Below are 26,275 nucleotides of genomic sequence, written 5' to 3'. Positions count from 1 at the left end.
CTAAGCAAGCCTAATAGTTAAAAAGTGCATATAACATATTTAGTAACATATTTATAGAACTACAGGATATGCAGTGAGAATGTGCAGTATATCAAGATGCAATGAAAATACATCAACCCTAAAGTTACTTAATCACAATTAACAACACTTCTATGGTGTTGCATTCTTAAAGTGTCGCAGGTAGGTTATATTAGGTTTCATGACAATAAGTTCAGATCTTTGTTGTCCCACAAGAGGAAATTCTTTCATCAGCATAAAAAATATAAACGTAAACACAATTAAAAGACATTAAAAGTGCTATATATATACATGCAATACAGAATCCAATTTTCTTTTTTCTAAAAGCAATGAAAAACCGCAACAATAGGAATAGGGATAACATAAGATCATATGCAGGATCTTTCAGCTGTAACTTCTACATTTGAGAGGAACTATTTGACTCCTAACAGCTCCAAAGAGGCCAAGTCATCTGTTTAAAAACTGCAGTTTTAATGTGTCAAGGGTAAAGAATTAAAAAACACCATGTGCCTAACACTAATAAAGTGAATTGATAAAGAAGAACAATGGTCACAAGTTGAAGCCTAACAATAGAGATATATATCAGACATATAATGTATATGGGGCTCAACAGATGCCGCTAACGGGCATTTAACCGTAACCTAATAACCCCCTAATAACCAACCTTTGCAGCTGTGTTTACAATAGTGAATTAGATGTTTGGAAGCTAAAGTGTCTTTTTTATTTACCTACCAATAAATTAATTTGAGCTGGTTAGTAGAAATGCTTTATACCAAAGATTCATACAAGGGAGAAAACACCCTGACCTAGATATTGTATCTCCTCCCCCTTAAGCAGATGTGATTCAGGACTCTCGCACTCCCACTCCCCTGTTTAAAGGCAAATGAAGCAGAGGCATTTCCCCCCTTTACCAAACCTTGGTCAGAATCTGCAAAAAAAGGAGAATAAAAAAATCATCCCATGACTGTCCAGAGTGACTGATCTACCTCAAAGATATGACCGTCCTCCACCCCCTGTTGCTCCTATACCCCCGCCACCTCCCACCCCCTCCCTTACCCCCCGCCTCAACAGCCTAATGACTCCTGGAGGTTCCATTTGTAAGGCTCCCATAGAAACACAGCCACAATAGGCCCCATCTTGAGAGGGCCCATCTGGGAGTCTTTGTGGGGCCTGCTGAAAGCCACAAAGGCCTGCTGACCTAGAAACCCATCAATAAGAGAACAGGGAGCCCCACCGACAACAAATTGAAGAGCCATGGAATTTCCTGTGCCATCCTAAGTCCGTAGGTGAGGACGTAGACCGGGAACGTGGGAGGGGGGAATTCTCCGGATGTTTGGGGATGACACGTCAGGATGTCATTCCCAAGCTGTCAGCTGTATGCCCATTACCTTAAACTGTCACTGCTGCCTTTGTCCTTGTGCTCACTGTTTGTTATTGTGTGGAGAGGATGAAATCTTTACAAAATGATGATTGTGACAGGAAGCAGCAGCAGCAGCATGCTGGGTAGAGTTATGTGCCCTGCTAGGGGGGGAGGGTGGGGGGTTCATGGTGATAAAGCATGCTGTTTTTGTGGGTTTGGGGTGTGGAATGGCCAGGTGGCCACTTTGTGTGCACAAATAAAGGCTACCTTTGGGAAAGTATATTCGATGTTTAGAATCACTTGCCTGTCCATTTAATGCTTGAGACACTCCTTTAAATTAGACTGTAATGTCATCACTCCAAGCTGACAATGATCCTTTCCACTTTTGTTTAAAAGTATCTTGTGTAACTTTTGTATGCCTTTAAACTAATACATACAGTTCACCTGATGTGAATGACAGTAGAAACATAATAATGAAAGGATGCCATTGCCATCAGAATTCACACAAAAGCAGAGAAATTCAAGTGAAGCAGATGCCGGGAAGCATTCTGAGGACAGGCACTATCTTATCCTGCTTCTGCCTCCTCTTGTGTTCAGGGGGAGGTGTCAGGTGAATGCTTAAGACAGGTGTCTCCCTCTCACATCCACCGCTGGTTGGGGATATGATATGTAAAAGTGGACAGGAATACTGTGAGGACCTTAACGAGAGAGCTGAAGATGTCAGCTCCGCTTTGATAGCCAGGTCACACAGTAACACCTATGTTTTTGTGCCATGTCGATTGTCACGATCTGTTCCCTACAAAAGGTAGCCCGAGTGTGGTCCTTACATCAATTACAGTTAACAACTGTGATGTGGTCACAAACTTCTTCTGTGGTGTCTGAATGAATGTTCAGATTGAGACAAGATCCAATGATAGACTTGAGGTTGATATATTTTTCATAGGGAAGACATTGTACCTATTTTATCAGTAAATCATTTTCTTAGACTTTGCAGACAATGTTAGCAATATGGCATTGATTGACAGAGTGTGTTTACTTGAGTTTTCCACTTGCACTCTAATTCTTATTGTTGTTGTCTTTTGTTTCTTTTTTAGAGGAGGACCGATATGATAGCTACTCTCGTATGATCTTAAAGTACTTCCTGGCAGAAGGAGTGGTGTGTCGACATGAACTTTTTGTGGCGGCGGCTCAAGATAACCCAGATGACATCTTACAGGTATGAGAGGAGGTGCAGTCTATTCCGTAAACTCTTAGGAAGGGGATTTGTTGTACCGCATACGAGTATGATTTTCAAGCTACAAGTCTTGACAAACCCTCCACAAAGAAGCAAGAATGGCCTCAATGTGTCTACTTTAATATTATCCCTGTACAACTGTTGTACTGTCAAAAAGACAATTTTTGAAAAAAAAACTTTTGTTTACCTTTTAGTCATCAGAAGATGTTGAAAATATTCTGCCTACTTTTAGAAGTATTTTTCTGTCACAATATATCAGTCAGCTCCCACTGTAGAGTATTGAGTCTGGTTCACGCTGGTCAGACCATGATTTCCAAGATGTGTCAGGGTCAGCGGGGGTATCTGAGAGGTCGAGGGTGGCATGGTTGTGGCATTGTTGAAATGTTTCCCGATGCATCATTCTGTGAAGAGGACCCTAGGCCCAGAAGCTGACTGCCACCCAGCATACAGGAGGAGGGCCTCTCTCCCACTGATTGATAGTGGGAGGGGTCACAGCCTCACCCTCTCTTTACATATCAAAGGCTTATTAAGAGAGGGGGACTCCCAAAGGGGATATATCACATCATTTAGTGTTTTCACAGCTACATTCACAGTATGCTAATCTTCAGATGCTAAGGTTGTACTTTATGCATTACGTTAACATGCACACAAGAAACAAGCTTATTGGAAGACATCAAGTTAATACAGGAAATTTGAGAACGCGTTCACATGCACTTAAAAAACCCGCTTTTGCATGCATCAGCTAATCAGTCAAATTTTCCCACCCTACCATGATTTTGACTGGTTCAACAGTGAAAGAACAAGCTCTCTTATGAGAGAGCTCAGTTTTGTCTTGTTCTGCTCATCGCATTGAATTTTGCCAATAGTCTACTGTACAGTCTACTGTGCACCTTAAGAAACTTAAGATGACTTTTTTTTAGTCAGACTTTAGATTTAAATATGTTTGATACAAGGACACTCCGCTATAAGGATCATTCAACCCTTGGCACTGCTGTCACAGCGATATTTTTCCTGTGTAAAGACTTTGTCATGCACACGTGCTCTTGTAAAAACCCCATTAGCAACCCTGTTAAGTTTATACGTGAGCAAGAAATCAGGATTCTCCAGGAAAAATCTCACTGTTTTTTATCTGGGTGTTCTCAATTGCATCAATGAATCATCTACTGTGCATAAAACATATTTTTCTCAACTCCTGTTTTTAAGATCCAGCATCCTCACTGTTTATCAAGTCAATCTTTTTTTTTTTTTTTTTTACTGTTACCAACTTCATAATCATGCCACTCAAAATAACTACAATCTCAGGCCTCCTATCTGTCGAACATCTCAACTTCAGTTTGGTTTAAATTACAGAGGTTCGGTGATATGGAATGCTTTGCCATCAGATTTTTCAAAGCTAATACCTGTACAATTTAAGAAAGCTGTTAAAGGTTTGTTTTTGTCTGTGCAATGTTATCCCAATGGAATATTTTTGTAAACAACCCATGAAACTCCTAATATTATTTTACCTTTTTGTATTTATTCTGTTGATTTGATATTGTGTGTAATTTTAATTTTGGCTTTTCTTTTTAGTATTTTAGTTTCTTTCTAGTTTAATTGGATTATGGATTGGATAGTGCCCAGATTAAGCTCCTCTGTTGTTTTTTTTGTATCTCTCCATCACATCTGTAATTGATTATGTGTATAATAATCTGTAGTATTTGTAAACCAATAAAATAAAAATAAATAGCACAATTGAAGAAACCAGGTTTGCTTTTTGTTTACATTCAAGACATCAGGTTACTGTCAAAAGCTGACACTTAAGTGCACGTGCATGTACATTATGCACTGATAGATAAGACTGTACTGTCTTGTCATATGACACAAGTCGTATGATATTACACAGCAATGAGGATAATTAAAAAGTTTCTTGACCAGTCACAATCAACATATTTTAACTTATTATATTAATTGTATCTTTTTGTGCAGGAACTCCCGGCTCCCATCTTGGATGATGTTGCTATCCATAAACCAGTGGAGCAGCCCAGGCTGTCTTGTGAAGCTCAGAACAGTTTGGATGCCATGAAGATTGCCTGGCGTTATCAGAATCTTCCAAAAGTACAGGTAATCAGGTGATCACATGACAGTTATAATGTCTGTTATTACAATGAGTGCATCATATTTGGACTTGAATATACAGTAGACTATAGGTAACTTAGTAATCATGCTTCTTTTATTAATAGTCCAAGATCTTTCTCTGTTAATGATTATATGCGAAAGAACAGCACTGGCTCTCTGGTCTTAGTGGTTTAGCAATTGTCTCTACCACTAAATTCTAAACTCCTTTGTGGAGTGAATGAGGCCTCAGCCTCTCCTTTCAGAGCTGGACCAGATTACTCACACTTAGCTGGCAATAGGTAGGCTTTTCACTGGTCCCCAACTCACATATACACACATACACACACGCCTGCTCCCCTGCTTAGCCTGGGAAACAAGAGTACTTTGCAGCCTGTGCATTGACATGTCTGCTCGCTCAACCCTGTGACCCAGACCTGCACTTCTGTCTTCCCCCAAATCCCTGCCTTTCCCCCTGCTAGGGTCGGCAGCCCTACACTCTTTCTTCCGCTTTGAGGAGAGGTGACCCTCCCCTTCTACTTTTCTGCAGTCTCCCCCCCTTCAGTCTATAATCCATATCGCTATGTGGATTAACAGCACACAGTGTGTCCCTAGGGATCCTCTCCCTCTTTCTCTCTCCCTGGAAACTTCTTTATATCTGTGTCCTTTCCTCACCTCTCCCCCTTCCCCTGTAAAATCGTCTTTACAAACCACTAGTAAGCCCCACCAGAGGATTTGCATCCCAAATTCACCCCCAGAGTCAACGCTTACTTTCCTCTTACACACACCTCTCCTGGCATAGCCCACTGTGTCGCTCTCCCGATGAAGACATCAGATCAAAGGTGAGGCCGTCAGGGCGGGTATGGAACGCTAAGCGGGTTGCCCAGCTCACAAAGAGAAGATGAGCCCCTGACCCCCCTGCCCTGCTGACCCCCTCGTCCCGCCAGGAGAGGGACACACCGGGGGCCCTAATCCAGATTAGGAGTAGATTAAGGGCCCCTCTAACAATGGAATCCCTGGTTTCACTGAGAGAGAAGAGCTAAAACTCTCTCTTTCAGCTGCAGGAAAACATCCGCCTTCCCCATTCCCTGACACGTTTGCTTTGCTTTATGTGAAGAAATGATTAAGAGCGTGGTCGTAGTGGTTATTTAACTTCTCGCCTGTAAGAATGTTAAGGAATGACCCATAAACAATGCAATTGCATTACCATAGCATTGTGAAGTACGCTCGTTTAACATATTAGAAAGACAAATAAGATTATATCAATTGCTTTATTCTTATCTGAAATTAGTTAAATGCATTGTTTGTTGTAAGAAGTTTAAAGCAAGCAGTAGTGTTAGGCAGGGATGATTGAAAATTAATTCAAATGCTCTCTAATGAAAGGTCTTCTAGTGTTCATATGCTTTAACATGAGTTTGACTTGTCGACCTCCTCAGAGTGCCCTGGCATCCTCATCCCGGTTCGGGCATTACTATGACGTCTCTAAGACTATGGAGCCAGAAATTCGCCAGGCAGCCAAGTGCCATCGCTTCTACCCTACAGAACATCCCACCCAGTCATCACCCACACACAGGTAAAACGACAAGACATCATCCACAGAACGCATGGAAACCAATGAGACACCATCTGCAAAACACAGGCACACAAACACGACATCATCCACAAAACACAGTTACACAAATAAGACATCTTCAACAGAACACAATAAGCAAACATGGCATCGTTCACAGTACAGGTGAACCACCAATGCAGGCAGACCAACATAATTTAAAGAGCGCATACTCTAAGCCCTGCAACCAGCATGTGCTTTAGAGAAAAGTCAACCTGAGAGGAAGAAAGATTTAGCGCTCAACAGTATCATGCAGAGCCCTTTGTTTGAGATACTCATTTATTTTTTTTATATATATATATATTTTTTATTGCATTTAATACAAATTCCCAGATGAAAGTTCATTATACAGTTATGCACAGTTTTCTATGCCCCCCACCCTCCACCCCATGGGGCAGCAATGCTCAAAGTATATAGTCATATATACATATACATACATACATATACAAATACATACATATATACATACTGTACATACACACATACATGTAAAAAATAAGTAAGTAAAAAGGTTAATTCCTTGAAAAGAAACATTTGTTGAAAAGAAAAAGGGGAGAATAAAAACTATACTTATTTATTAGAATTGAATAAACTGTAGGGCTGAAACTAATGATTGTTTTCATTGTCAATTAATCTTTTCACATTTCTTGATTAATTGTTTTGTCCATAAAATGTTGCAGTATCTGTCCAGTAATTCGTATCCGCTCCAAAATGTAATGGGGTTTTCCTTGGCCCATGCTACATGAAAATGGAGCCAGTAGTTTTTCCAGAATCCTGCTGACAAACAGGCAAACAAACACACCGAACCCCCCCAAAAATGCAGATCACAGGAAAAACAAGAGCGCAAGTTAACATTAAGTCAAATGTTTTGTTTTGTGCGAAAAATAGTAAAAAAAGAAAGATATTTCATTTACTCTGATATAAAACAGAAAAAATGATGAAATTCAGAAACTGGAACCAGGTAATGTGTGAGATTTCTACTTAAAAAATGACTTTAAACAATTAAAAGTTATCGAAATAGTTGCTGATTAATTTTCTGTAGATCTAATCAATCAATTAGTTGTTTCAGCTAATAAAGTACAGTAGTACAATTTGTAGTAGTACTATAGTACTTTGTTTTGTATAGTTATTGAGATTCATTAAATTGCTTAAAAATATGAAACAATATTAATAATTACAGCTGAAATCTAAGCATCCACAGTTTTCATCATGCTTAAATGAAATATCCGGATTTGACAAAACTGTCTTTTTTTATTATTAATTTTAAAATATCAGTATTTTTAACCTTTAAAAGCTTATACAAAATGTGGCCGGGTTGGCTCAGTGGTAGAGCAGGCTCACGTGTACTGAAAGGTTTATGCCTCGACGCAGAGGTCCAGGGTTCGAATCCGGCCTGTGACGATTTCCTGCATGTCTTCCCCCTCTCTCTCCCCTTTCTCACCTAGCTGTCCTGTCAAAAATGAAAGGTGGAAAAGGCCAAAAAATAATCTTAAAAATAAAAGCTTATACAAATCAGTTAAAAAACAGCTTGGTTTATCTTCTATTCGGAGTAGCTTGCCATTGGCCTAAGACATTCATAGCCTCTTGGAAAGGTTGTGTATGTCTATTTAAATAGGTCTTGTTTGCTCAGCGTCTGTTTGATTTCTCCTGCGTTGAGTGTATTTAGGGTTCAGAGGTCACGCAGGCTCTTTACTCAGAGAGTGCTGTTGAACACACAAGGGCACACGAAGGCACACTCACACGCACTGAGTAAATACAGCAATCTGGAGCACAGAGGATGTGGAGGAGGCTTTATAGAATCCCTCTTCCTTTATTTCAGCAAACAGACACTGTTTAACAGAGCACCCATGCAAACACATTAAAGGTTGTGGATATTCAGTTTAAAGTATATATTAGCATTTGGTATTTTACTAAATATCACCTCAAAACATATAAAATATCTTCTCCATTGATGTTTGCAGCGTTGTGTGGAGTGTGTAGTGAGTAAGAGTGACATGGTGGCGTCTGTTGTGGTGTCTGAATGGGTCATAGACCTTACAGACATTTTGACAGCAGGAAACTACACCTGCATCGCACCATTGTACCCCCAGGCCCCAATACTGACACACACACACACGCACACACACACACTCAGCATATTTTACACACACACACACACACACATATATACCACACAAACTCCTAAGCAGGCTACTCCCCCTTGCACGTGTCCACAGCCCCATGTTGATACCCTAGCTGTTAAATTGCTCCGTTTCACTTGAAGGCATAATTGGCACAAATTGCTCTCTAGGTGATACAGATCCTGTTGTTTAAGACCAAGCATCCCCCTTCTCTCCTCCTTTCTTCCTTCGCTGAAAGACAAACACTGCGATAAAGAAGCTTCCCTGTGTATGATCCTAATTAGCAGACGCACTAGCCCCCGTAGCTAAGCACCTAGACCTTTTTGGTACCTGAATGAGGGGTGCTCAGTAGGGGTAACTAAAACACAATGCCGTCCCACACAATGGCTGCCAACCAGAGGCAACCTCCTGCTCAACTGCATGTCAAACCATCCCAGCCCCCTACCTCAGAGCCGGGGCATGGGCAGAGAGGCCAAGGAGGGTAGGTGTCCCTCTTTCACCAAACCAGCTCTATCATTAGCCCCAGCGGGGTCAGGAGGCACCATTGTTGGGCTGAATAACTGAAATAGAGTACATAGATGTACTTGGCGCAAGTGTAATCAGTGTGTATTACTGTTCTTTATGCAGGGCTATTGGCGTGTGACCAATCTATGTGTATCAGCTTCTGTAGCCTGCAGGTCGAATTGACAACTGACATAGCAGCCCACTGTGACTCACTACAGAGTGGTCATTACAATGGTGGGGCGTTCTTAAGTTGAGGGACCTGTGTAAAAAGATGGGGTTAACATTTCTATTGGCCATAATATAGGCACAAGAAAGTCTCAACAGTAATTCATCCCTTGACTGTTGCTAAATGTTGCTCCAATGGTATTGTATGCCCTTTGTCAGAAGTGCACATCTTACCCTTGATTAAACACCAAAATGCTGTTCCCTGTTAATTTTAGATATCAGCCCATTAATCCCCCCCTCCCCCTTCTCACTTATCGTCTTTGTTGTGTGTATGTTTGTGCATATGCACGTCTCATCTGTCTGTTTGTCTGTCTGTCTCGGCACAATCAGATCCTCGGGGAGCTGACAGAGAACCAGTCATGTTGTAATTTAATCAACCAAATAAATTAATTGGATCTCTTGATATGGATCATCTGTCTGCTTCAGTGGTTCTAGAAAAGCACAGTCAGGAGGAACATGCTGCAGTCATGTAGGATTAAGCTACTGCGGTGAAAGGCTTGGCCCAGTTTTATCAAAATGGTTTCAATTACAGTTTACATGTCCTAAGTAAACCTTTTGTGTTCTCTTTCTGGTTGTCTCCTCCACTATTTCCACTCTGTCCTCTTCCCTGTGCTCTTTTCAGTACTATGCCCGAGTCCTATTCTGCGTTGCTGAAGTCCCTTCAAGAGGTCATACACAGGGAGGGCTTTGATGTAGCAGCCCCTATGGTAAGGACCAGAAGTGGATGACTGCTTTGCAATTGTTTCTTTCAACCTGAATTCAGAGGATTTCTGCCACATATTTTCTGCAACTACAGTTTTCTTGAAATTTGTATCTCCAATTGTCAAACCATTTTAAGCAAATCAACTTTTACCAAACAGTAATCACACTGTGACTTTATTAGTACACATTTGCAGCTAAAATGGCAGGCAATAAAGCTGAACAAGAAAAATTGTCCCATGACTTCAGGCCAGCAATCTCTTCATGTTATGAGTGATCACTGCGACAACCCATTCAACCGGTTGAGTTAGAGTGGAATGTTAAAATGGCATTGGTTTTGTTTATTGAATTTGACTCTATATCAGTAACAAAACGCACCAGTCCAATTTGATCACACATGTTAATTCCCATAATCAAATCCAATGTTTTTAATCAGGTCTCCTCCCAGTGTTTGTGGATTTGGTTTTGGCTCTCTGATTCATGAAAAACATTGCAGAAAGTATGCAGTAGGCATGCAGTAAACTGCCGCTAGCAGTAATGCAACACAAAAGGCTGGTGCACATTCTTTCTTTTTATTCACTAAATGTCAGTAAATGTGAACTCTTTGACTTGCTGGTGCTCATGTGTTTGTGTTGCAAATGTCTGTTTGTAGCCCCACTAATTACAATGAGCCCAGTCAAACTATGCATAGTGCATTTAAATTATTATGTGTGATATGCATTAGAGGAGCATTTTTAAAACAGAGATACTAGAACTCCATCCGTGACCCCAAGCTCTTCTGTCACATTCCAACCACCACTTCTCATGAGTCTGTTTACCTCTCTGTCACCTGCTCTGGTTGGCCTCACCTGTGTGTCCCAGCTGTGTGAGTCTTACCTTTGACATACATCTTTTTAATAATCATCAGTCCTCTACAGAATGCCAGAAACAGCCATGGCCCGTCTGTTTCCCACAGGACCTAGTGTAATCCTCTTAACACTGTGATGTGCCTGTATATATGTATATATACAGTATATGTGTGTGTGTGCATGTGTGCATCCCACGCCTTATTCACCTACTTTCAGTGACCCAACTGCTCGTCACCTGGAGCCACCTCTCCCCCTGTCACTCACACACAGGATTTACCTCCAGTACCCCCCACCCTCTCTCCCTGAGCGCTGTCACTCACACGCCAGATTAACTGCTGACATCATTAAAGCAGTGTGGCCGCCTGACATGCTGTTGGCACAGTCCAGGAATGCAGACCGGCACAGAGCGACATGGGCACTGGCACAAGAATGCCCAGTATGGGTGATAGTCAGTGTGTGTGCGTTTATATGTTTATTTATTAATCTGCCATTATGGACTAGTAACAAAATGCAGATTTCATATAAACTGTGTTATATAAACAACAGATAAGAACAAGGATTAATCTCCCAGTATTTTTCAAGTCTTTTGAGATGAGTGGGACAGCAGGACTGTGAGTCTCTGCAGAGATTGGCTGGTGATTAGGTTGTGTCCCAGGCTGGCTGTAGTCTATAGGGCTGGCCTCTGGTCCTTGGCTTGACTCAACTGGCACTGTTCCCTGATTTTTCTATAGGCTAAACTATAGGAGTTAAGTTTGGCCTCTCCTTTTGATGCCACAGCAACAGTCGTGTTACCACAGTTCCCCCCTGCTGGGCTGCAGACATAGACATAGAATTCTAATTCTGTGGCCCCTAAGATCTGTGTAGGCAAAGGCTGTTAAACAAAGAAAGGGCATATCTAATAATGACAAAAGCGCAAGCACACACAGCACTAATGCTCAAGTATAGTAAGGTATAGTGATTCAGCAGTGATGTTGAATGGTGTAGAGGAGGATGAATGTAAAGCGTGGTGTGAGAGCCCTCCTTTGGGAAATTATGAGCCAACTGTGAAAAACTCCCAGAAACAATGGGGTTTATTTTTCTTAGATGCCTGTGATTCTGATCCAGATCCAAACGAATCTTAGGTCATACTGTTGGGAGAGGAAGTGATGGGGAGGGGGGTAGAGGAGATTTTGGGAGGGTAGAAATAATGTAGGGGGAGGGATCAAAGAGAGGAGAGGTTGGGAAAAAAAGGAAAAAAGTGAGCACATTTTAGGCCAGTTAATCACTTTTGGCTCTCACCTCAGTAATCAGGAGCCATCCTGAAGAAACCCTAGATAAAAGGCAATTGTAGGAAAGGTTAAAAACCTCTCACAGGGTCCTCCATTTTTACAGTTTCAGTGATATATATCCCACCAATGTTTGGCCACTTTTTCTCCGTTTTCGTGAGGGTCGGTTACTGTTGATCTGTTGTGGTGGGGTGGGGGGTTTCAAGAGAAGGCCCTCCACCCTTACCCAGGCCCCCTTGGCTGCAGAGCATCACTGTTGTGCCAAGAATGTGCTGGGGTTTCTGGGTGGCGGCCATATTGGAAGCCTGTCTGACAGGTCCATTGTGCATGTGTCAGATGGCCTCTGTGATTGGGCAGTTGTGTCCAGTCACGTTTGGGCACTGTGTTCCAATCGTCTGTGCTGGTGAGCAGACTGTCCAGTTTTTCTCTCCCAGAGTTTGGGAATACTACCCAATACAGCACCTTTCCAAAATAATCCAAAACCAGCAATCTGTTAATCTTCAAATGCAGTGGGAGAACTTGAAATCAAAATAAATTCTACCACTACATTAGTATGTGTGTGTGTGTGTGCTTCTGTAGAAAATTACATATTTTCATGACATGCCTGACCCCTTCTTCTTGCTTGTTCTTTCTTATAGTCAAAGTCACGTAACATCCTGCGAATTGGGCTTCACTCTCTTGGCTCGGCTCTGTGGGGTGATGACCTGTGTTGCCATGACAACCCTAGAAATGGCCACGCTCTCACTACCTTTCTCTATGGACTGCGTGCTTTGCTGAGGTCATCGCTGTCAGTTGCAGTAGTTACTGTGCCTTCACATCTCATCCAGGTAAGACAAGTTTTTGACACATGATAACTCGGCACAGTTCATAAGCATCAGCGTGCACTTAGAATACAACTTATCTGATTAGCAATTACTTGCTGACCTATTGTATAACTGATGTGTCCAGTTTTTATGATAGTTTTAATTAGTTCACAACAGTTTGTCATTAGTTTCTAGAATGTGTGGTACTGCAAGAATACTGTGATGTGCAAGGTTTCCTGTGCAAAGTCATAAATGCAGTATGTTCTGCTTTATTCTCTTCTTCACCTCTTTGTCTTTGCTTCTCTGTTTTGTCCTAATCCACTTACCTTAAATTGCCACTAGAGGGATAAATAATAAACGTTGAATTGACTTGAATTTACAGATAATAGACAGTTAGGGGTTTTTGTGCGTGGGTTGATGTTTGGCCCATGTGCTTTTTCTTTGTCTTGTTTATTAATGGGGAACGAAGTTTGAAGTCTTTTGTAGTGGGGCCTCCTCTTGACCCTGTGGTCCAGTGTCACCCTGGTATGAGTCAGGCCTGCGCGGGGGCCTCTTCCTCACCCATCGCTCCCCCAACAGACCCAGTCGAGTGCACACTTCATTCAAAGGCTTCTAAATCTATGTTTGTTTGTTTGGGCTTTTAATTACTTGAAGCTGTACACAATGAGAGTGTGTGCTTGTGTATGCATTTCAAATATCTCTTCTTGTAGATGTGTGTGTGTGTGTGTGTGTGTGTGTGTGTGTGGGTGTATGTGGGTGTTTGGGGGGGGGGGCTGGGCATGCATGCGTCTGTGTACAGTCTGGCCTCTCAGTGTGAAGGTGGAGTCATCTGCTGAGGCATATGGCAAACCACAGCCCTCCCCCAGACAGTCGACCATAGAAGCACACTCACCAGAAAAGCCATCTGAGACTTTCTACTAAAATGTTTTTATCTTGTCTACACTTAAAACACTTCCTTATAGTCCTCATACGCAACAGCATGGAAGCTGCATCTGATCCGTTATAGAAAGATATAGGTCGCTGCTTAACTTTCAGAACAGCTGTGTTGTCACAACATGCTCTGGCTCCAAGCCTATATGCTCAGTGCACAGCGGCCTTGGCCTAGTCAAGAAAGGTAGAGTGGCTAACTAGCAGATGTCAGCTGTGGTGGGAGCGGTCCCCCTGTCCCTCTCTGGCCTAGCCTCCAAACCCTTAATCTGTCCCCTCCCTCTTCCCCACCCTGGGGAGTGAAGTGAATGAGCGGGGGAAGAAGAGGAGAGGGGGAAATTTTGGATTGAATCAGGTGTTGGGTGACTAAGCCAACGTGGAGGTAATGAGAGGCTGTTAAAATGGGCATCTATGAATTGACCTTATGATTAGTTTAATCACACTTGGTGTTTTGTTGATTCTAATTGATCAGCTGAGGTCACCAGGGTGTGCAGGCTGCTCATTTTAAGTTACTGACAACAGTGTCTGGTATTTTTTAAGTATTGACATGTTAGCAGAGCTTCATTCTGCCAGTATCTTTGCTTAGATAATTAGCTTAGTTAATGGCATGTGGCCTTTGGAAGACTGTCTAGACTAGTAGCAGTGGGCTAGCTGGCCGAGACCGCACTGGACTCTATATCCATTATTGAGCAGCTTGGGAAGTTAAGCAACTCACTGAAAGCCTCCTCACAGCAGCCCAATGCCACAGTCCATCTGAAACATTAATTAGGCTTGTCGTAGCCTGGTCCTCCTCCATCATACTATCTCCTGCCATCATCTCCATCCCCACAAGTAAACATGTACAAACACAAACTACACAGTCTTCCCTAAAATGTATCCATACACACCTCGCCTGCTGCTCAGACTAAATGGTGTCCTGACCTATGCAAATATTTAGCTACTTATCTTTTGTTTGTTTTTAGTCAATTAAATGTAGGGCCACAACTAACGATTATATGATATGATTAATATGCTGATAATTTTCATATGCTGTGTTTTGAGCCCCTTGCTGTACTCCCTGTAGCAACTTTCGACTCCAACACCATCCTCAAGTTTACTGACGACACAGCAGTGGTGGGCCTGATCACAGACAATAATAAAAATCCTACCTAAAAGAAGTAGAGGTCCTGACAAGCTGATGTCAGGACAACAACATATTCATGAATGTCAGCAAGAGTAAAGACATAATAGTGGACTTTGGGAAGAATCAGGGAACTTGGTCCTTGGTCGAGCCGGCCTGACCCTGGTGCCTGGATTCTGACTCAGTGGTGAAAAAGGCAAGGCAGAGAATAATTTCACCTCAGACACCTGAGGAAATTTCGGGTATCCCCTCAGATACAGAGGAATTTGTACTCCTGCCTCATCGAGAGCGTCTCACAGGGATCATCACTGCCAGGTACGGAAATGGCACCGAACTGGATCGCAAGACCCTGCAAAGAGTGGTTCGTTTGGCCGAAATACAATAGGTGATGCCCTACCCTGCCTAAAGGATATTTACACAAGGCACTGCACGAAAAACGCTAGGAGAGTCATTAAAGATCCAAACCACACGTTGAGGTCGGGAAGGAGATACCGGATACACCAGGCTAGCACTGAGAGGGCTGAGGAGGAGCTTCTACCCTCAGGCCACCAGGATCCTAAATGAGGACATTGCCTTAGATAAATTGATAACTTTTTTGGGGATTTCTTTTAATTGAGAAACTGTGCCTCTGTTCCCAGTTGAAATCACATTTTTTTTAGATAAACTTCTGCCACATTAAACCCATTGCGCGAAACTGGGATTTATCAGTAACTGGTTACATGAAGGGACCGGGGTTTACCCACCCAATGACCTGTCAGTCAGTGATGGTCAGCTGATGCATAGGGTGTTCAAAAGATTTACTCTGATGGAATCTGAGCTAATTGAGCCAGCATACACTTTCATTGCAGAACTGAAGTGACTCTTGTTTGACCCCCTTATCAATTCTAAATAACATTTTCAAAAAAGATGTACACCTCCTTAAACTCAACTAGCTGTGGAGCACGTGCTGACGTCATTCTGCCCTTCTGCCACTGTACTCAGCAGACATTTTGGATTCTTCTGAGTTTGAAACTTTTGAGTCTTTGCCAAGGAGCCTCATCTTTGTATTTAAGTAGGCACAGAAGAGTTATTATAATTACAGACTCACACAGATAAAGTTTTTGCAGACCCTCTCTCTCGTATAGATACTATTGGCTATACTGTACCATTAGTGTTTTGAATTACACTAAAACTGATTTTAATTGCTGCATTTGAGTGACCTCACATACCCTGTAAGTTCTGGCGGTACTGACTAGGTAGGGGAATATGCATACTTTAAAAGTAGGACAAAAATGAAAAGGAAGAAGAAAGAGTGGGGAAAAGACATGAAGGCATGAAAACTGCATTAGGCGGTGGTAGCCAACACAGAGAGAAGGATGTGAATGATTCAAGAGGCAAAGGGATTAATAATGCAGGACTCCCTCTTTCCCTCCATCCCAGTGTCCCTCTCTCTCCCCTCCTCTCCTTTTACCCTCTGCCTCCACCCATTTGTATATTTCTCCTTCATTCTTTCTATCTACTGTATTCGCCCCTGGTGTGTGGTCTTTGTTGTCAAGTCACTGACCTAACCAGTAGGGGGAGCTCTCCCCATCAAGCCTCTGCTGCTTTCCCTCACTTCCCCTTTTTCCTCCCCTGCTGTGTGCAGGTTTGTGCACCAAATATGAGACTTTGTTTGATGACGTAAAATAGTGTGTTGCCATTGACATTCCCATGTAACTTTTGTATGCCTGATGTAAGGTGTGTGTCCATTTGCCTGCCCTGACATCACCTGTGTAACCCCTATTAGGGCTCTTTCCCCTCTATACCTCATCAACTTCACCTAAGCCATGGCCACAAATGACCTGGCCACGGGACATGATGACCTAATTTAATTGCAACACTGATGGCCCGTCAGGAGGCTTTTAATTACCTGCTCATGGTTCTCTCTCGGTGTCTCTCTCCCTCCCTCCCTCCCTCTCTCCCTCCCTCCCTCTCACTCACTCTCTCGACCCTACAGGACAGAGCTCTAATGGGCAGCGTAACCAGGCTATGTGACAATGCCATAGCCCTGGAATCATTCAAAGGCTCTGAGAGAGAGACCAACCCACTCTACAAAGATTACCATGGTAAGAGACACACACACACTCGCCTATCTTTCTGTCTCTTTTCCATCAAATACACACACATACACACAAGCAGTGCATTAAGGCTGGGGCTGGGCTGTGGATGGAGGCAGGGCAGCCCCCTTGCAGGCCAGGCTGTCAGTGCGTGTTAGTGTGCTGCTGCTCAATCAGACGTGCTCCTCAGTAGACAGGCCGGGGGGGATTCAGCTGCCACGCTGTACCCCCTCTCCCTCGCACCCTCACCCCCTTCATCCCTGCCTCCCCCCCTCCAGCAGAGCCTCTCTCCCTCTCGCCTCGCCCCCTCTCCATCCCCAGTCCCATACCCCTGAGGCTCTGGAGCAGAGCAAACCAACACTGGGGAATCGATATTCTCACCATCACTCTCTCTTCCTCTCTGCCTGTATCTCTCCATCCCTCGCTCAATGTCTCCGTGGCCAACATGCTCTGCTAATAAATGGAGGGCAAGGCTTTCAGTAGAGGAAGAGGACACCGGTAAGGGACGATTGGAGAGACAGAAACGAAGAAAGGGAGGGGGGCAACATAGTTTATCTCTGCTCTCTCGGTCCCCACCATCACTTCTCCTTCACGGTTTTACCATTCCTTCTTTCTCCCGTTTGCTTCCCCCTTTTCTATCACACTCTTTGTGCATAAAGGTCAGTTTAAGCGAGTCAGGTATTTTTAGCCGTGCCTCTCGAACTCTCCGACTCACTCTTGCGCTTTTCCTCTCATTTCCCCCCCTCCCTCCCTCCCCTCCTCGGGTTAGACAGCCCCGGTTGTGACAGATGAAGGGATGAGGAGTAAAAACATTCAATGGCAGACTTTGGTTTCATCCAACAGCATCTTTTATTTAGATACCACATCCCATAGTGATCACATTCCTCTGCATTGTAAAGGCAGGTGGCATGTAAACACTTTCAAAGTATTACCGTTTCAGTGCATAATTTTTTTTTTTATATAATTTTGTAGTACAAAAATGTTGATTGGAATTTGCAATTAATAATATTTGAATTTCTTGCTCAAGAATATATCTGCCCTCTGTTTAACCAGCCAGAGAAATTCTGGTTGGGTTACGAAATACATTTATGTGCATGATTGTTTTGATGTGTGTTCATGAGTGCAAACGCATCTGGTACGAGTGTGAGAGTGCGTGCGGATGCGCGTGCGTGCATGTTTGCGGCAGCAGTTCAGGGCTGCTCAAAGCATGCTGGGAAGCCTGTCACTGCAAATCAGGCAAGGGGAAATCACCCAAGTGCACAGAGGAGAGAACCCACCATCCCCCACTTTCTCTGTCTGTTTCCCTTTCGCCATTACTCCCTCGATCTCTTCTTTTCTCTCTCACGCTCATTTATACAACCCCACTTCTACAGTACTTTTCCAGTTTTATGAAAATGTAACTTTGTGGTGACAGGAAAAGAGAAACAAAGAGTAAAACATCTTCCTTCCTTTTATCCTTTGCAGGAATCCCGAACTTGTATGCTCACTTTCTGTCCCTCATTGCTCTAATGTGCCCTTTAATTGGCATATTTCCATTAAAATACACCAATGCTCCAACCTGTAGGGAAATGAAGAAGAGAGTATCAATGAATACATAGGGAAATGGTTAAAGATATCGGGTAACAAGTAATTCTTTGGTAGTGTTGTCTAACAGTGAAACGTTTTATTTCACTGCAATCACACCATGTTTGTAGTTTCTGGTCAGTGGCGTTTACCTTCTGTAACTATGAAGCGTAGTACAAATGTAGATATCTATAAAAAAAATACTGGTTTGTTAATGCCTGTCCAAGTAGACAAGCACAGTTCAATCTTCTTCAAATCAAATAAGGAAAAATTTAACATTGATTTTTGTGCAACATTTAAAAAAAAAAAAAAAAAAAAAAAAAAAAGGGTCAGAAAACTTTGGACAGAGAATCCTAATCCTCTGTAAATTGCATTATTTTAACAAGCCTTTACACTTTAAAAAGGAAGCACACAACTTTGTCTAGGTTGTTTTGTATTGGCACAGTTTAACATAAAACATGCACATAGGACAGGATAGGACTGGAATATCTTGCTTGAATTTTTACTGTAATTTTGTATGTCAGTTTTAATCTGCTTTCACTGTCCTTCACAGGTCTTCTACATGTACGCCAAGTACCTCACCTGAACTGTCTGGCGAGTAAACTCCCTGACCACAAGGACCTGGCCTTTAAGCTCAAGAGAAAACAGTTCAGCATTGAGGTAAGTTGTCAAGGTTACTTAGCATATGCCAGGGTTTGTTCTTAAACAAAACATAGTGTTATAGTGTGTTTTATGCTGTGTTTTTTGTAACTTGCCATGTAATCATTAACCTAAAACAAGAGCTGAATTTAGATAAGTAATTATTTATTAGGAAAACCATTACGTTTGTTCCCATTCATCGTGTTCATAGCAGTGCTGAAATTAAGTGTTGACGATAATAACAAGTCTCTCGCGTTAGTTCTGCCAGGCTGTTTTTACTATTGGGTGTCAAAATCAAAGGTGAAGCTATTGATTATACACTGTTGCAGCCACACTTATTCCAGTGTAGTGTCTAGAGGCAACGGAGTGAGAAAAAATTCTATTTATATTCAAAATTCGAAAGAAATACTGGTGGCAGTTTAAGTCAAAGATATAGTTCACATTTTTAATAAACTAAAGGAGTATGAATGAATCACCAGTCAAGATATTAATACATGGACATGTCCCCAGCCATCCATGACAGACAAAAATGAGGCAACCACAACAAACTATCAGAAACATTTTAAGCCACGATAGCTCTCAAGGGAACCAGCTGTGTACGGTAGGTGCTGCTTACTTTGTCTGCAAGGTCACTGTTTATTCATTCCCCAGCTGGCAACAACCAAGACCTGTTGAGACAAAACGAGCAGTAGACAGCCATTTTACTTTATACTGTAGCCTATAAACTCATTTGAATGGCAGTGTGATCAGTGGTGGTTTAAATGGTGGGCCAACAACTAGACATATTTGACAATTTGACATATTGTCCAAAAATGAGTCAATTATATTTTGACTCCTCTACAGCATAACCACAAGACACTACAGGATTAGGCAAAATGAGGCGATGTGATAGATAAACACTGCTTGCACGCTGAATGATAGCAATAGGAGGTGAATAGGAGTGGCATTTGGCACGGATGTATGTTTGAACTGAATGCAAGAGGGAGGAGTGTAGAAAAGGACTGGGGAAAATTATTCCCCATGAATAAAGGCAAATAATAAAAGTCACTATTCACATTATTAAACTGTTCAGCAGCATTAAGTTTCACACTAAGCCTTCACCATAATGTCTAGCCATGAGTATTAGAAAAGTAACCTGATGTAATCCGATTACAAATGCATACTATGCTATAACAGCAAGATAAACTAAATATTTCACTCAACAATTCAAAGCTTTCTTGAAGAAAAAGGAGGCACTGCAATTTGTCCTCTGAGAAAACTTTTCAATGATTCTGGTGTTAAAATCTAGCCTGGATGCCAGCCGAACTTAGCCCCGCCCACAACATTTGAGGACGGAAAGTTCGGTCTGGACTTGAACAAGAACTGTTTGGACCAATCAAATTGTCAGGGCGGGCTTTATACGATGATGGACAGATGATAGAGACAATAGTAACGTAATCAACCACGTCACCAAAGAGTGCTTGGGTTGAATTGAAAGGTGGCTGCCGCTGTAGAATTGAGATGTGTAGATTCCGCCATTGCATCTGTTAGAGAAGATATCGACAGCGCATTCATTTTAAAATCCTCAACCGCCCGTCTCAGCTCGACTAAAACCAGCTGATGCCTGGTGTCTCTGCGACTTTGCTGTTCAAGTCGCAGAGGCTGGTTTTAGAACGTAAGAGACGTCTCCTGTTGGAGAAGTCAGCTGGTAAAGTCAGCTATAAAGTATAGAAATAAAATGATCCATAATCCATTTTATTTTTATGTTACAAACAGCTGGTTGAAATGGCAGAGTTTTAGACGGAGCCTCAACGACCGCCCGAAAGCACAATAACGTTAATGCTCAGACACACCGACCAGACGGCCGACCCTCGGCAGAAAAGGCAGTTGGACTGATCAGTCTCCCTGAGTTGGTCAAAAAAGTGCCTCGAAACACACCAAAGAGACGAGACGTAATACGTCTCCATAACAGCAGGCGGCGCTAATCTTTATTGTTGCCCAAAAATGAAAACCGGCAGCTGATTGGATGAACGCGTCACGTGGGTCTGGTTTCTCCGGAAATTCAAAGACAGACTGTCATGACGGCTCGTTCAGAATACGAGCTCATATTGTTCTAAAATAGTTCACCGAAACCTGTTTCTGAAAACATTTTAAGCGAGAAATAGGCCATGCAGTTGCTGAATCTGTCTTCATTTCAGATCGACAAAGGTCAGTTTAAAAGATTTGTGTCAGATTTTGAGAGACTCTAGTCACGCTCATTCTGCTCCCAGTTTCCGGGTTAGCACTCTACAAATCAGAGGGGTCATTTGAGTCTGACTGCCAGCAGTGCCCGCCCTGCCAATTATACATGTCAAATCGGCCAAAATGAAGGCCGACGGCCCCCTCGGACGGACGAAGTCACAAAACACACGGAACAGACTCGAGTCACTGACTTCGCCAGACTTTCCGACGGCCGATTATCGGCTCAGTGTGTAGTAGGCTTTATATGATCGAGAGAGAGAGACTGAAGAGAGGGAGCGCCCAGCGGCATTAGAACAAAGCAGTGAATCAGAGAAATAAAAAGTGTTTTCGCCGATTCATCACTAGAAATGCAAATGCAGCAAACATCTCACTATCACCAACGTTATCCCACATTCATATTTACACAAAACAAATGATATATTCAGCTACAAAAAATTCGATGGAGACAATACACCGTCTCGTCTCATTGGTTTTGAGTTCTGTTGACAGTTGCGTTGAGTTCCGTTTCTATGATTGGTTGTAGGTCTATCCAATTGAGTGCAGAGGCATTTTCTTTCCTGGTTCGGATGAAACACGCCCCATAATCACAGCCCAGTGGAGCAGTATCAGACTCATATTCTGACTAGAATCTGAGTTCTAGAGTTCCTCTCTCTCCCCTTTTCATATCTATCTGTTCTTTCCATTAAAGGCTGAAATAGCCCCAAAAAATCGAAAAAAAAAAAAAAAAAAGTCACCGCTCAGCCTGTGAGATGATAATGTTACATGCCTCATTTTTAACTGGTGCTGTATTAGTGACTCTTCTAGCCGGTTCATCTGCTATGTCTTGGGTTGTAGTGGCCAATCTTTCAGTTTGCTGTGTCATATTTGCTGTTTGATATATTCCCTTTGAACTGAACAAAAGCATTGCTGACTCCAGCTGCAGCATGACAGCTGGTGGCCTTTGTGTTGCCTCTACGAGGGCTGTAACTAGTTTTGGAGACACCCGAAAGGAAGGTAACGAAGGCCGTCAGACTCAGGTCTGAAAAAAAAAACCCTGGCAGAGCACAGCTGCTGCCAAGTGAGAGCTTGTGTGCATAGCAGTGCACAAAATGACCATTTGGATAGGTTTCCTTCATCAAGGTCTGTGTGCTGCAGACATTCCCACTCATCATGGCGACACCATTATACTGCGATCAACTTTTCCCCAAACTTTAGTTTCTCTGGTATACTTTTGATGGTGTTAGGCATCTTTTATCCTTAACTTCCATCTCTAAATGACGTTCTCTCACTGTATTGTTTGGCAATACGTATCTCAATACAAGCACCAGCTGGGATTTGCATGACACATCATCCACTTGCACAGCAACAAACAATGTCTCAGCCACTTGCATAGCAACTTCCTCCCTGTACACCTTGTACAGGAAGTTCAACAGCTCATTTTGAATTGTGCTAGAGGTCCTTTTGAAAACTCGCTGAGCATCAAAGTGTCTCCGGAGCCTTGAGTCGCCCTCGCGCATTGTTTCAAATATGTATCGTAAAATCCCAGGGTTTAGACCGTGCGCTCAGAGCGCCATTTCACATTTTCCACACAGTTTAATACAGGTCACTCAGTGTCAATTTGGGTAGCTATGTTTGCTCTGCCTGCATAGAGTATAGTGCATATACACAGCACAGGATTGTATGGCCTTCCCATTTCTTCTATTTTGATTGATAATTTCTTATCCTCTTTCTCTTCTTGTCAGAGATGCATCCATTTTGCTTGTGTCACATCATCACTCTCCCTCCGAGCAATCAATCTGTCACTGAACTACCACTCTAGAGACAAATTAAGGGGCCCTCCTCTTAGCTCAGGCTCATGATTGGTCCTCATTACATTATCATTACCTTATCACAGCCTCTGGTCCTTGGCTCTTAGTGAGTCCTATTGTCTCAGGCAGGAGGTGAGGGGGAGGAGAGGAATGGCCACCCCTCAAACCTTCTTCGCATCCTACAGTCAACCCCTTCTCATTTTCTGCCAGCCTTCACCAACCCTTCTAAGCCTTTCTCCTGTCTGTATTGGCCCGTTTCCCCTCCTTTCTCTGACCCCCTGAATAGGCCACTCCAGTATAGATTTATATGGTCCATAAAAGTCAAGGTGGTTATCCTCAATGGTCTTTTAATTAGGCCTCTGTATTGGGCAGGCCAGGGGGCAGAGGCCTAGAGCATCCATGATGCTCTGTGGGGCCTAGATACTGTGTCATATATCCCAGCAGCACATTGTAAAAACCAAGCTTTGTCTTCCTTCCTTGTTTAGGGAGCTTTATTGGAGTTTTGTTGTTGAATGGTAACCATACTCTTGTATTACCCTCATACACATAGCATTGAAAGAGTGATATCCACAGAAGACCTTTTTTCTAAAATGGCTGTGATTGTTGACACAAGAGAGTACATAATATAAACTGTCAATCACAATCCTTGGCCATGACACATTTTAATGTGTCAGGGAATTTCCCAGAGAACGTTGTATTGTATCACATGCATCAAATCAATCAAAACACGCATTGTAATATGCTATTACGTTCTCGTGCTAGGTTCTGCGGCACCGTGATTGGCTGTCATTAATTTGTACATCACCTTGGATGGAGATGTCACAAAAGTATGCATGTTGGCTTTGCGTCCCTCATTGCAGATATTGGTTTATATCAGTATACCTGTGAATTACTTTGCATGCAGGACTACCGTTGTGCTCTTACGACATGGCTCATAGTATACTGTGCTTGAACTGTTGGTCAACTGCCTCGGTGGGCCACTGATTGGCACATGAGATGGTGATTGGATTCTTAGCCCAGTGTTTGATGTGTGACAGCTCACACCATCCCTGCTAATCACCTCATTTACTCAAACTACAGGACTCCTCTGCCTGAGGCCATATAATACAGAATTCTCTTTTTCTGAAGTGCCCACAGTCTTACTTCTTCCACACATTTATTGTGGTAGTGATAGATCACTTCTCCTACTATGCATTTCAACTTTCGACTCCTTTTCCATATTTTAAATGCAGCAAATCCAGCCTCACTTTGTGCAACATCTATCTGGATTAATTTGAAATGTGGTGGTGAATGACAGGTGATTGACAGCGCTAGCTTCTCACCAGTTGGGTCAGGCAGCTACATGTCACCCCAACTGTGCATGGAGTCATGCTGGTAACTAATTTCTTAACTGCTGTTTGACTCATACCTCTATCACCTAGCGCCTCAGGAATGCGAAAAAGAATATGTGTTTGCCAGCACACAGAGTATAGGTTTTGTCAGACAAGACATAATTTTGTGTTCAGTTATTTGTATTATTAAATTTTTTCCTAATTTCATAGTCCCAAACTCAGCACCATCATCAAGGTTCTGTTGGTTCTATGATACGGTTACCATGACAGTGGCTGACATTTCCAAGAGTTCAAACTGCGGTTGATGAGCAGTTATTAGCCATAACGCCTGAAGCCAGAATTAACCCATGGCTCTGTCTGAGCAGGTGGAGGAGTGTTAGGTGTTTAGACAAGATTAACACATACTCATAGACACATACACAAACATTGCTTACTCCAACATATAGATATTGACATTCATGCAACAGCACAAGTACATACTTATTGAGAAACGCATGTACAATGTACCGGTACATTGGTGTCACGCAATGCGTGCAAGAATTTTCTCACTCACTAATATTAAGCCGACACAGTCTTCTGTCACTACTTTCACAATGCAAGATGCTTTGAGGATGAAGGTCTGAAGAATGCAAGTGGTACGCAATTACATTCTCCTTACCTTTGTTTGACCCTTTAAACTGACAGGCAATGTGCCTGTGGGGTACTGGGGTGCCAGAGGCAGGTCACAGGGTCAAATACAGTATAAGACGGGGATTTGTGTCAAATTAGACTTATCTTAGACAGGCTTTTTGGAGGCGTCACTGACGAGCTCTGTCTCTTGAAAGGCTGTGCAGTCTGTACACATTTGTTGGCTTTAAGGAAAACTTTGTGGTCTTGGGAACTTTGAGTTTTATGTTGTATGTTTTGATTTTACGTCATTTTGAAGTCATCATTGGAGAGTCAGTTAAAGACACATGATGAAGGTCCTAGGCAGATTCATACATACTGATTGAAGTTGGTTATTGTAATTAACAGTTTATGACTTCTAAATACAGTTCACATTAACATCCAAATCAGAATTACAAACACAAAAGTTGAACCTGGCTCAACTTTTGCCAAAACGCCAATTTGGCCAATCAAATACGTGCAAGCACACATTTTTGGCAGATTAGCTGTAACATGAACATAGTTTTTCTACTGTTTCCCGCCTTAATGAAAGACATAATGATTGCCTATGTGAGTTGTAAAAGACTTTCTCAATATATTATAAACTGCTGTGCATTGTTTTGGCATCTGATCGGCCTTGATACTCATCTTTTAAACAATTGGGCTTCCTGAATTGTATATTATTATCTCACCAGTACCTAAAAGGGTCTGAACACCCATAAATAATTGCCCAAAATAGCAAACAAACACATATGCCTCATCAAATGCTACTTTAATAGATATAGTGCTAGATTGACTATGCACTGTATTTTTAACCCTCACACGACCAACTTTGCAATCACAAAAACATCTCAAGTTGTCCAGTGACCTTCCATCCCACATGACATGAACTTGACATCACCCAGCTAAGTGTACTTTTAAGCTAAGTGGAAGCAAAGAGATAGCAGAAAAGAGGGATGAAGAGGACGATGGTGCTGAGTAGAAGAAGACTTAAGGAGAAGAGGAAGCCGAACTATAAGAGTCCGAGGGAGGTGTATAGAGTAGGTTAATGTTTCTTGGCATGTCCTCAAAACGTCTTTAAGACAACGCCTGTGTCTGCCCCCTGTTGAAGCCTGTGGGTGCCGAGGGAAGGGTGTTAATGGACCTATGTGACGAACAGAGCGAGGCTTGGAGAGGAGGGGGGAGGCATAAG

At 42.5% G+C, this 26,275-nt stretch overlaps 1 protein-coding gene across 1 annotated transcript in view; it reads left to right on the top strand.

The window, feature by feature from the left end:
- elp4 (elongator acetyltransferase complex subunit 4) overlaps positions 1–26,275 on the top strand; it is a 58,022-nt gene that overhangs the window by 7,612 nt on the left and 24,135 nt on the right. Inside the window, exons 3-9 of the mRNA XM_028583100.1 lie at positions 2,473–2,594; positions 4,578–4,712; positions 6,140–6,276; positions 9,784–9,868; positions 12,612–12,800; positions 16,799–16,907; positions 19,015–19,121. Of these exons, the coding sequence (XP_028438901.1) occupies positions 2,473–2,594; positions 4,578–4,712; positions 6,140–6,276; positions 9,784–9,868; positions 12,612–12,800; positions 16,799–16,907; positions 19,015–19,121 (884 nt within the window). The remainder of the gene's footprint in view (positions 1–2,472; positions 2,595–4,577; positions 4,713–6,139; positions 6,277–9,783; positions 9,869–12,611; positions 12,801–16,798; positions 16,908–19,014; positions 19,122–26,275) is intronic.

The sequence above is a fragment of the Perca flavescens genome, chromosome 1, assembly GCF_004354835.1.
Source record: "Perca flavescens isolate YP-PL-M2 chromosome 1, PFLA_1.0, whole genome shotgun sequence".
In the NCBI taxonomy this organism is placed as follows: domain Eukaryota; kingdom Metazoa; phylum Chordata; class Actinopteri; order Perciformes; family Percidae; genus Perca; species Perca flavescens.
Note: the sequence above shows the minus strand (reverse complement) of the source record. Positions and strands in the feature narration are given on the sequence as shown.